The 12544-nt window shown below is 33.8% G+C and overlaps 1 protein-coding gene across 3 annotated transcripts; it reads right to left on the minus strand.

Moving 5' to 3' along the window:
- Window positions 1-1258: 1258 nt before the first annotated feature.
- On the minus strand, window positions 1259-8162 carry LOC21407250 (RNA-binding protein 42). Of its 3 annotated transcripts, XM_024169404.1 has the most exons (6): window positions 7745-8162; window positions 7390-7567; window positions 7108-7205; window positions 2653-2749; window positions 1583-1668; window positions 1259-1482 (listed from the first exon to the last, which is right to left on the minus strand). In XM_024169404.1, the coding sequence occupies exons 1-6, from the start codon at window positions 8000-8002 to the stop codon at window positions 1429-1431; spliced, it is 771 nt and encodes a 256-aa protein (XP_024025172.1). In that variant the 5' UTR covers window positions 8003-8162; the 3' UTR covers window positions 1259-1428. The 3 variants fall into 3 exon arrangements, with proteins under 3 accessions (XP_024025172.1, XP_024025173.1, XP_024025174.1); XM_024169405.1 differs by lacking the exon at window positions 2653-2749; XM_024169406.1 differs by lacking the exons at window positions 1259-1482; window positions 1583-1668; window positions 2653-2749 and adding an exon at window positions 6836-7007.
- Window positions 8163-12544: the final 4382 nt, after the last annotated feature.

Below are 12544 nucleotides of genomic sequence, written 5' to 3' on the forward strand. Positions count from 1 at the left end.
TGTTTAATTACCACGAATGGCGGTTCATTTGTTTGGTTCTATACAAGTGATTCCAAGAAATTTAATTTGTTGCTCTCTAGCAAAAACGGTAGAACATAGATGTCGTTTCCGACTGACTACAGTATAAGGGAGTAATGGGTTATCATCTTTGGGAGATGGTTTGATTTTGAGGAAATAATAATAAATTTAATGAAGGGAAAACGAAATGAAACGACAAGTGACAAAAGAACAGAAAAGGAAAAACGACAGTATTAGGGAAACCAAAAGAAATAAACGATAAAAAAAAAAGGGGGGGGGGGGGGGGGGAACGACAAGAAGTGATAAAACAGAAGAAATTAAAAACGACGGCAAAAGAATGAAATAGGACCAATATATATACATAAGACGTGAACAGCTAAGAAAGAGCATAAAATTACAACAACCTCAGAACACAATAAAATGTAAACGACAAATAAAAACAACAGAACCACAAAAACGACAACAAAGTTAAAACCGACGCCTAAGAAATAAACGACGGAAAAAATCAGGGATGTACGGACAACTTGGAGTACGGCATGAAACGATGAAAATAATGACAAAATGACTAGCAATGGGAAAACGGAAAGAAACAAATGACAAGAACGACTGAACGACAAAAACTGGAAAAGAAAAATCGAAATGACAGACCTATAAACATGTGAGAGCACGAGAATATAAGTAAATTATTGGACAACCGATAACAAAAATGTAAAATAAGCATGATGCGGGAACAATTTCAACACGACAACAACATATGAAAGACAAACATAAACGACACCTAAAAAAGACAATGAAAGTAAACCTGACACCTAAGGAAGAAAACCGACAGCAAAATGTGAGGACCGTAAAGACATGAAATGATGAAACTATAAAAGAACGTACAAAACAACAGGTGGCGAAACCACAGAAGCATAAAATAACGAGCACAGAACGACAAATGGAGGAAATGTGAAGAAACAAATGACAACGAAGGGAAAAACCTGCCACAATATATAACTTCAAAATTGGAACAAAGTTCAAAAAGAAAAAAAAAATGGAACAAACATAACTATCAAAAATCCAATTTTTTTTTTTTTAAAAAGGTAAAAAAAAAAATGGAACCTCCACGTGTAAAGACTTGTCCACCAAAATAAAAACCAAGCTAAACTACACAGCCTCGGTAGGAATAGAAGTCAGCGGAACGAAAAGGAATTCTCACGGCACAAGCAAATGTTGATGGTACTTGACAACAAAAGCTAGAAACATCCTTTTCATTCATTGAAAAATTGTTAAAATCATCAGCTCCACAATACTTTCCTACATCCAGTTCATCCATATAATGAAAAATGAAATAAAAATATAAAATGGGCATTTTGTTCCCAAATCCAATTCCAGCACGATTGAGTTTACGACTCGGGTAAATTGGCAAATTTACTTGTGTAATACACTCTTCTTAAAAAGCTTCGGCCGTTTTTGTGATTGGTTCTGCCACAAATCAAAGAGATATTAAAGTTATTCGTTATAGAAACCAAGAAAAAAGGGAAAAGAACAATTTTCAAACAAATACAGAAGTCATAAATGTTACCTTATGTCTTTCTAGAGCCTCAAAATCTGTTCTCTCCTTCCAGTTGCTCTTGCGGAGTTTGATTGGTCTATTACCCACATACTTACCTGAAGGGAAAAAAAAAGTAAAAAAAATAAAAATAAAACAGCATTTATAAACACAAGTTAACCGCACCGCACATATATCATATAATAGTCGCTGTAATTTTATCCTACTTCCTTGGATAAAAAACAAGCACATGTGCGTTTTTGTGAACCCAATTTCATGCATCACAAAACTGGATACGCTAGGACTTTGAGCAGCAACCCAATCTATTTTCCAATTAAAGAAAATAAAATGAAAGAACGAACCAACCCAAAAAAACACCATTTTACACGGCGGGAAAAATAAATGGAATGCGTGAAACTTGAGGAACACTGATAGAATAAGTTGATACTTGATAGAGGATAATAATAGAACCCGCAATATGGGTCACAATACGACTCGAAAACGACACGAATTTCGCAGGTTAAGGTTGAGAAAAAAGAAATTCATATCAGAATTAGGTCGACCTAAAATTGACACGAAAAACACGGATCAATTTCAAGTTGGACCCGTCTAACCCGAACACGACACTGAACTCGTAAAAAATAAAAAATAAATATATTTTTCATTACATAATTTTGATTTTATTATGAACTTGTAATATCATAATAGTTATACTCAAAATCTTATACTATTATTTGCTTAATTTCAGTGAATGTTATTGTATTTTAGTGTGCTGTGAATTTTAAGTTATTTCTAATATGTAAAAAACTAAATAAAAAATATACAATTTTCGTGTCAATTTCGTTTCACGGGTCATTTTCGTGTCATGTCGTGTTCGTGTTACGGTTTTTAAAAAATTTCGTGTCACGGGTCGTATTCAGGTTGACTGTAAATTTAAAAAAAAACGATCAAAACACGACACGTGACACGAATTGCTAACCCTAGATAATAGTTCCTCATTAATCCTCTATTTGATTGGGGTATCACATGTAGTTTTTTTCTTTTTTTTTCCCTCAATTTTTCTTTTTATATATGAGGATAAGTCCAAGAAGAAGATTTCTCACTGTTCATTTCTTTAAGCGCAGCAGCAAGATCGGAAGGGTTGGCAAAGCTAACAAATCCATAGCCCTTGGTTTTGCCAGTCCTCTTATCTCTAACCACCTAAAGGTGTTATGAAACATAATATTATGTTATCAGCTCCGGAAAATCACAAATTAACAAAAACAAGCAAGAAACAGACTGCACAAACATCAATGCAATACAGATTTAGAAATGCATGCTACAAGTACAAATACAAGCACATTCAAAAACGAGCCGAACTGGGCAACAGTAAGACAAATCACCATTTATCTCAACTCACACCAAAAACAAGAAACAAAATACATCACCAATAGAAACAAAGAACACGACAATCCAACTTCAAAAAAGCCAATTGTATGGGAACCATGCAGGAATCCCTTCAAGCCAAAATTTCTGACACTGCTATTTTTCACAAATTTCAAAAACACCATGTGACGACCCTAGCTACGTGGCCGTCACTGTAGCTAACTTAACATATACTTACTAAATTTATCAAAATTTACATAACATTTTTTTTTAAAACATTCAAATTAAACTATTTTCTTTTGTTGCAACTAAAATTATAACGTATCGTATTAGTATATTTGTTTTTAAAAACATACATACATATTTATTGAGTCATACTAATTACTTACATCTTAATAATCATAATTAGGAACACTATCTAACATATAGTTTGAAAGTCATAATTAACAAAGTTACAAAACTATTTAACTTCTAGTTTGGAGATCATAATCATCGCACACATGATTTCATATTGACATAAACTTTGATTTCATATAAACATAAATTTTAACATAACTATTGGGAGTGTATACCACTTCCCGCATCATGTATGTATCTCAACATGTCTGAGGAACTGTTGTACAATACTATCTGTTGGGAGTGTTTAACACTTCCTGTAATACATCATCAAAAGAGTATAATCAGATCCGGGTGAGAGTGTCTAACACTTCTCACAGTAACGTCTAGTGAAAGTGTCTAACACTTCTCACTGTACATCAAAAAGGGGTCATATACAAAAGCGGGTTGTATAATAGGGGACTCTATTAGTCAGACGACAATCTTGACTATGCATCCAGGAACTCGTCATCCTCAAACATCTCAACCTCGGAGGGATCCTCCTCCTCAGTAAACTCATTGTCACTCACCAGGATGACGTGCTCGGGTTGTGGCATATCATTATCCTCTCTTGGCATATAATTTGCAATTGACTCATCCTCGTTGGCGATATATCCCTCTGCAGCTTCCTGCTCGTGTTGCTGCATTGGCATGGACTTGTTTCTACACTCTATGCAACTCCTGCTCGCCGTACACAATCTCTGATAAGAAGTGCTAGATATGGAGGTAATGGCCATGATAAGAAACGAAATCTCGCACATCTTGTGGTACACCTCTCCAGACTAGGTCACGAACCTCTACAGTTGGTATCAAAACCAGTATCTTGCCATCCTACTCCACATCGTTAGGCACCTGTTCCGCCACAATCCAAGTTAGAATTTATATAAGTATTTGAATTATATTTTAATGATATTATTCTGTAATAAAGTATGGTCGCACCAGTAGACCCGAGGCAGATCGATGACAATCGTAGAGTCGCAGTATCATTTCGGGATATGGAACCCGGTACCTTCTCTAGGCTTCGCCAGCCATATCTACTGATGGAGTAGATTAGCGACCTAGGGTTGATCTTCGATATTTGTCACATCGCGGACCGACTATGGGTACGCCTAGCCACCACGAGACTCGGAAGCCATGCCTTGGCTTGGTGGCTCGAATTGGGAGCTGAGCACTAGCGCCGCTACTGGGATGGATTTACGTTGCAGATTAGGATAGAGTTTGGACGAATACAGGCTCACGTTCCAGAGGAGCATAGTGATGCTCATATTTGGGACGATATGCAGATTAGACGTTATGAGGCTCTTGAGACTGGCTTATTGATGCAGATTAGCTGTTGCTATATAGTTTCAAGAGCCTCATAACGTCTAATCTGCATATCATCCCAAATATGAGCATCCCTATGCTCCTCTGGAATGTGAGCTACATCGTACTGTATCGGTCCAAACTTTATTCTAATCTACATCTTAAATCCATCCCAGTAACGGCGCTAGTGCTAAGCTCCCAATCCAAGCTACCAAGCCAAGGCATGGCCTCCGAGGCTCATGGCGGCTAGGCGTACCCATGGTCTGTGATGTGACAAATATCGAAGATCAACCCCAGGTCGCTAATCCACTCCATCAGTACTACAGTTGGCGAAGCCCATACTACAGCTGGCGAAGCCCATAGAAGGTACCGGGTACCATATCACGAAATGATACTGCGGCCTTACAGTCGTCGTCAATCTACCTCGGGTATACTGGTGCAACCATACTCTATTATAAAACAATGTCATTAAAATATAATTCAAATACTTTACATAAATTCTAACTTACTTAAACTGTGGCAGAACAGACGCGTAACGATGTAGATTAGGATGGCAAGATACCGGATCTGATACCAACTGTAAGGGTTCGCGACCTAGTCAGAAGAGGTGTACCGCAAGATGTGCGAGATTTAAATCCATATCCTGGCTATTACCTCCATATCTAGCACATGTTATCAGAGATCGTGTACGTCGACTAGGAGTTGCACAAAGTGCAGAAACAGCTCCAGGCCAACGCGACAGTAGCAACACAACACGAGCAAGAGACAGCAAAGGAATATTTCGCCGATGATGGGATGAGCCGATTGCAAATTATGTGCGAGAAAAGGATGATGATATGCCACCACCCGAGCACGTCATCCTGGTGAGTGACGATGAGTTTACCGAGGAGAAGGATCCCTTAGATGATGAGATGTTTGAGGATGACGAGTTCCTAGATGCATATGCCAATGCAGAGTCAGGATTGTCGTCTGACTGATAGAGTCCCCTAGATGATTATGATCTCCAAACTAGAAGTTAAATAGTTTTGTTAATTATGACTTTCAAACTATATATGTTAGATAGTTCTCCTAGTTATGACTATTAGGATGTATGTAAATAGTATGACTCAAGAAATGTGTGTTCTGGAAAACAAGTATACTGATACGATAAGTTATAATTTCGGTTGCAATAAAAGAAAATAATTTAATTTGAATGTTTAAAAAAATGTTCCGCAAATTTCAATAAATTTAGTAAGTATATGTTAACTAGGGTCATCACACACCATTCACAACTTAACCATATTAGTGCCTATTCAAGTGGTGGAGTCACATAGCTGCTTATTAAATTATCTTCAACTCTCTCATTAATAATTCTAAATCTTGAAGCCACTCTCTCAAAGTAGTCAGGCACCTATTGAAACAAATACTGCGATATATGAGTCTAGCAAGAACCTCCTATGTTTTCAGCCAGTCTACCACCCACCTACAATATCAACCAAATCCAGCTAACTCACTGAATCATTTCTTATTTGCCTATCTCCAGTCCTCCCTCACCATCCCACATAAAAAATATATATAGCAGATTCCTTCCTGAGGTGGTTTGATCGCCATCTTACTAGTGTATACCACCGACTAATAGCCAACTCCCTTAAAAACAGCCCAATGAACCATTACAGCTTTTTAGTGCATCCAGGCCATAAATCCCTCAATTGATTCAACTATACTCAAACTCTCAGGACTGAGATGAAATCTTGCAGTCCCATATACATAACTATAATGATAAGTTTGTGGAGCATCATGTCCATAGAGGTTAAGAAACACTAAAGAATCCTACTCCGGGGGTTCATAAATATCCAAAAACAAAACCCTTTTGAATGCTCAGATTGTTTACTAACCTGACTCCAACTCGCTCAAAACGACCCAACCAATCAACCAAGCTAGGACTCGAATAAGGTCAAATTAACAACTCAAGCTCCATATGTTGAATCCAGCTTCTTCCAATTTATGGTCAAACCTGATTTTAACCAGCTTTGAAACCTCATATTCAGAAACAAGCACTTAACATTAAGAATACACGGAACTTAAAACTCAAAGACATAATCCATATAAGCTGACAAGTATGACACCAATGATAAACATCACAAAAATAATATAGAAATCACATAACTTGGTTCCTTTTTAAACAACGGAAGATTAAGAATACACGGAACTTAAAACTCAAAGACATAATCCATATAAGCTGACAAGTATGACACCAATCGATAAACATCACAAAAATAATATAGAAATCACATAACTTGGTTCCTTTTTAAACAACGGGGGAGGGCACTTTGCATATTTCAAGATATAATAGGCTTGATATAATTTTGTAAACTGTAGACAATACCTACCTAAAACATCCAAAAAATTAACGGCTCTGCACACTTCAAATAAAAATCTGAAGAAGAAATGCACAAAGTTCATACTTCATACCAAGAAAGCAACTGGAAATAACAACAAAAGATCTGGAGAAAAACATATATTTGGAATAAACTTACTCTAGCCATGTTAAAGGAAGGAAAACGAGAAAATGCTTTAGAAAGCACATCATCGTTCACCTCATTACCAAGATCGCCACAAAATATGCGATAATCATCTGCAACAGACAAACAAAACTTTTTATTCCACAGAATTAAGGATCATTCAATTCAACTACAGATAAACTTGTGCCAAATTGAAACAACTCTTACTGAATCTATAATGTTAGTAGATAAAATAAAAATATTCACAATAAATATCAATTTCGAAATAGGAAAGCATATGAGCGACAATAAACGTACTTTCGGGCCATTCAGCAAGCGTTGGGTCCTCCCAAGACAGCCCCGCAGCTTTACGGGGAATAGCTTTCTTTTTAGCTTCTGCTTTGTGCTCGATTTCACTGTTTGCAAGCGCAGCTTTCACGCTCTCAAGAGCTTCGGGCGTAATCGTCTGTGCATCCCTTTGAAATAGTTGTTGCGCCTAATCATTTCCCCCAACACATTATACACCGAAAAAAATCCATATATACAACAAAGACGAAGAAATTCGAATCCCTAATTCAAAATTCGTCCTAAAAAGAAGAAGAGGGAATATACAATCTTGATCACGATTAAGGAAATTCAAGACAGCAAAAACCCTGAAGAGTTTGATGCTTACTTGCTGGTACTGAGGTAGAGAGTAGACACCGGCGACGGGAGCCGGAGCAGGATATACCGGAGCGGCGACCGGCGGCGGCGGAATTGGAATCGACGAGCCAACGGCGTAAGCGGTAGGATATTGAGAGACGGCGGACGGTTGCTGAAGGTGAAAGGGCATGGGAAAGTAGGAGGAGCCATTGGCGTAGGTGTACTGGGAAGACGATGCAGCGGCGGCGGAGGAGAAGGAGAGAGCGGCCGACGAAGACTGGCTCGCCATTGAAGCGAGGATTGGAAATCTAGGGTTTCGCAGTCACAGAGAGGTTGTGGAATTTGGAGAGAAACGAAATTGTTGGCGACAGCTTTGAAATTTGATGCCTTCGGAGAATGATTCTGGACTTTGATTCCGAGTAAGGCGGTGGGGAGATTTGGGGCTTGTGTTTTTTTGAGTGAAAAACTAAAAAAAAAAAATACAATTTGAATTATAATTTTATTTAAGTTCATGTTCTTTTAAGTTTAAATTCGAGTTTAAACTCAAATTTAAACTCGAGTTTAGGATTAAAACTCAAGTTCAAGGTTCTCCTTCAACTCGAGTTTAGAAACTCAAACTTAAATTAATGAACAGTATTTTTTCTATTCTTAAAAATGCTATAACTTTTTTGTTTTAATTCTGATTGAGATGATTTTTTTTTTCTATGCGTTGACAACAAAAAGACGAATAAAACCCGACCCATATACCCTATTAAAAATTTTCATCAGCATTGAGTTTTTATTAAAATACTATCTAAATATAAATTCAAATTTTGACTCATTCAAACACACAAACTCAAAAAATTCTTATCTCAAACCATAACTCAAATGTACATAAACAAACACAAACTCAAGTTACAAGTTTAACTCGAGTTATAATTCAAATTCAACTCAAAAACAAACACAAACTCAAGTTACAAGTTTAACTCGAGTTTAACTTGAGTCTTCTGTGTTCTTCAACCGGGTTTTCATTTTTTTACCAAAACTTTTCATTATGTCCCCAAAACTTTTTTTTTTTTGAGTGATGCATCAACTTAAATTTTAATTTTTATGAATTAATTAATGAGATATATGAATTATCATTTTTTATTAATTAATGTGATAATATTTTAAACACTTACTAAAAAAATGATAACTCGTGTACTACATTAATTCATACATAATAATTTAAATTTAAATTGATATATCTAACATTATTCAACTTTTTTTAAGTGACAACTTGATCCTCACTTTTTTACAGTATTGACAAAAAGACCTCTAAATTCTTAAGCCTCTGTTTATTTTGCTTGTTGAAGTTAAGAATTTAAGTTAAAAAGTGAATTTATATGAGACAAAAAGTTACAGCTGAAAAAATTTAATTTTAATTATTGTGAGAAAATATTATAGTAAAAACTTGAGTTATGATTCAAATTAGTAAAATGTCCGAATCACATTAACTTTTTATTTATGAGGAACAAATAAAAAAATTCAATACGTATTCTTATATTACATTACTTCTTATAACAATAAAGGCTTTTAATTTAGTTAAGCGGTTAAAAAGCTCTTCTAAAATTAAGAAACTCTATTATTCTTCTACTTAAAAATAATAACACTCTATCTATCAACCTTCAGAGTTCAGAACGTAGCATTTATATTCCCCAAAGAATAATACCTTAATATTAATGCTTCATCTGTTAAAATTTTGTACGGATATAAAATCTAAATAGGTTTTTGGTACTTAATTTGAGGTTATTTAATTTATTCACTCTTATTTAAAATCTATTTTTTATTTGAATTCAAGAACCATTAACCTTCCCTTAAAAAAAATTTAAATTTTTTTAAAAAAAAACCCCCACAGTACATGTTTAGTTCTTCATTGGGCGCGAGCTTTACATTATGAGTAGCAATTCGTATTAGGGAATCATATTCGTGTCAACTTGTTTATTAATTGTGTTATAAAATATCAATTAAAACACGACATATTTATTAAATGCGTCAAAAAGGTCAATTCAAATACGACACATTTATTAATTGTGTTAATCGTGTCAACCTGTATAATCTATTTAAATTAATATATTGAATAAATAACTAAAAAATAATGACTTATTTAACACGGTAATGACAGGTTTAACATGTTTATCGGTCAATTTATCTTTTTCTTTAATAAAAATAAATAAATTTTACCTACAAATATTAAAATTCACATTATTTGTATTTAATATGTCATATAAACTTTCATGTTATATCACATATCATTAGATTGTAAATACACTTATAGTTAATCGTGTCAATTCATGTCATTTCATTTTAAGAAGTCAACCCTAACTCAACTTATTTATTAATCGTGTCAATTCAATTATAACAAACTCATTTATAATAAACTAAAACTCACTAACTTTATACGGATTTCAAATCGTGTCATTATATCACTATTCAGATCGCTAGCCCTACTTTACATTGTAAACGTTAGAGCTAAGGTATTGCGATGGTCGTAATTGAAGGAAAAATTTTGGCCTCGTTCAGTTCGCGGATTTGAATTTTCAATTTAAGTTTAGATTTGACTTTATGTAAGAGCTTTTAACTATAGTAAAAAAAATAATATAATTTTTTATAAAAATTTTAATTATAACAAAATTAGAATTAAAAACTTAAATCAATAAAATAAACGAGGTCTTTATCGACACAACATTAGTAAAGGAAAATGGGTTTTTGGGCAGGTGTAGCGAATTGCGTTACACGTATGTTAAGGAAAATGATTCAGTGTTCTTGGGTTCACTAAACTTGTCATGCGTCCGTCTATGATTAGAAGGCATCTTCAGTGTGTCCACGTGGCAGCGTGTGACTGAAAGTTCAATTAAGTGGACACGTTTGAACTCTCCATTGATTGCAGAAACGAGCTCAGCACGCCGTAGTGAATTTCACACAAACAAAGAAGTGGCCGACAGCTGTACACGTGGCGGTGCTCATTCGCTGGTTGAAGTGGCGGGGCCCGCTGATGCGACATACCTGGAGCGTTAGATCTCCACGAGCCCTTGTTGGGAGTGACTTCACGCGCTAATCTCAACCGTTGAGTTACGGTCGAGATTCGTTCCAGATAATTACTAATTTTTATTATCTATTTATTTATTTGTTTGTTGTTCGATTTTATCCATTTTAACATTATTTTGCATTAAATTTTTCACGCTACTCATACAAAAATACTATAAATAATTTAAATAAAAAATTAAATTAAATAAAAATACACTAAAATAAAATAAAAAACACACTAAATTAAATAAAAATAAGTAAATAAAAATAAAATATAACTAATTTAAAACACAACAAAATATGTTTTTTACTTTACATCTTTTTCTTTTTTTATTTATTTATTTTATGTCCTTTTTTCTTTTTTTTTCCTTAAATAATTTATATAACCGTTATTTCACGCATACGTCTTTCCATTTGAGGGCCGTAATAATTTTTAAATTTTTATATTATTAATTATTCTATTTGTTGTTTAGTTTTAATTAATTTTTTATATGATTTTGTCCGTTTTAACACCGTCTTATACTAAATTTTCAGTTCCATTTAGATAAAAATGCTATAAATAATTTGAATAAAAAATAAAATTGAGCAAAAATACATTAAAATATAATAAAATCATGCCCAATTAATTAAAAAACAAGTTAAAAATATAATTAATTTAAAACACAACAAAATAAATTAAAATCTTTTATTCCTATTTTTCACTTCAGATAGTTTCCCCTTTTTGTCTGCATTTATTTTCTGTCTTTTTTTCTTTTTTTTTAATAACTGTTATTTTAAATAAATTGCCGCGCTAAAGACTAGTAATTAATCTAAAAGTAAAAGTAAGACCCATCCCAACGTAAAACGTTTTGAACGATTCTGATTTTGATTCCGAGAAACAACCATAAATAAATAAAACGATATTGAGAGCGGAAAAAAAAAAGTAAAACGAAACAACAACAAAAAAACAGAAAAAGAAACGATAATAACATGTGAAAACGACAACTTTAAAGGAAAACAACGGAGAAATAAATAAACAAAGAGAAACAGAAAACAAACAATAACAAGAAACGACAATATGTTTTAACTGTAGAGATGTCGTTTACGGATGAAAACAACACATTCCCTAATTAAATTCTTTGTCGTTTTCGTGGACGTGCTGGTGCATTGTTTTCACAACTCCCTATACCTCCATTTGTATGACGTTGTCTTTTTTTCTCTACCCAAATATACATGTTTTGACCAATAAACCATCACTTGTGACTTTTTTTAGGTGATGTTGAACTATACATATAACTTATATTTTATTGTCATACCCCTTGTCACTTTTTTTATTCGGGCGGATTTGGCTTTATGGATTGTATGTCGATGACCGTCACAATTGATCCCTTTAGAGCCTAAAGTTCTCGTTAGTCACATTTTCAGTTGGTCATATCTTTCATTTATACTCTCATGATATTAGCTTAGTTTGGTATTACTTTTTCCTTCTAAAAGCAGCTTCTGCTTGTAGCATAAGTTGATTTTAGTATTTGGTAAATCTCCATAAAAATGTTTTTTGAAGAATTTTTCAAGAATCTGCAGCCAAAATCAGAAGCAACCTAAAGACAACTTTAGCTTTTAGATTGTGCTAGAATCAACATAGTATAATTAATAAAACTTTCATAATACCCATAATACTCCTAATAAAATTTAAAATTTACAATATTCTCTATCTAAAATTCAAACTCGTAATATAATATGATATAATATAATATAATATAATTATAATATTATAATAAATAATATCATAATTATATTAATAGTTCTA

This window comes from Morus notabilis, unplaced genomic scaffold (genome assembly GCF_000414095.1).
Source record: "Morus notabilis unplaced genomic scaffold, ASM41409v2 Scaffold205, whole genome shotgun sequence".
NCBI lineage: Eukaryota > Viridiplantae > Streptophyta > Magnoliopsida > Rosales > Moraceae > Morus > Morus notabilis.

Excerpts from the sequence above, each read along its gene's own strand:
- LOC21407250 (XM_024169404.1), bottom strand. The coding sequence starts at position 8,002 with ATGGCGAGCCAGTCTTCGTCGGCCGCTCTCTCCTTCTCCTCCGCCGCC. Across the intron at positions 7,568-7,744 it reads CTCTACCTCAGTACCAGCAA|GCGCAACAACTATTTCAAAG; the intron begins GTAAGCATCAAA and ends GGAAATGATTAG. Across the intron at positions 1,669-2,652 it reads TGCGCTTAAAGAAATGAACA|GTAAGTATGTGGGTAATAGA; the intron begins GTGAGAAATCTT and ends TTTTCCCTTCAG.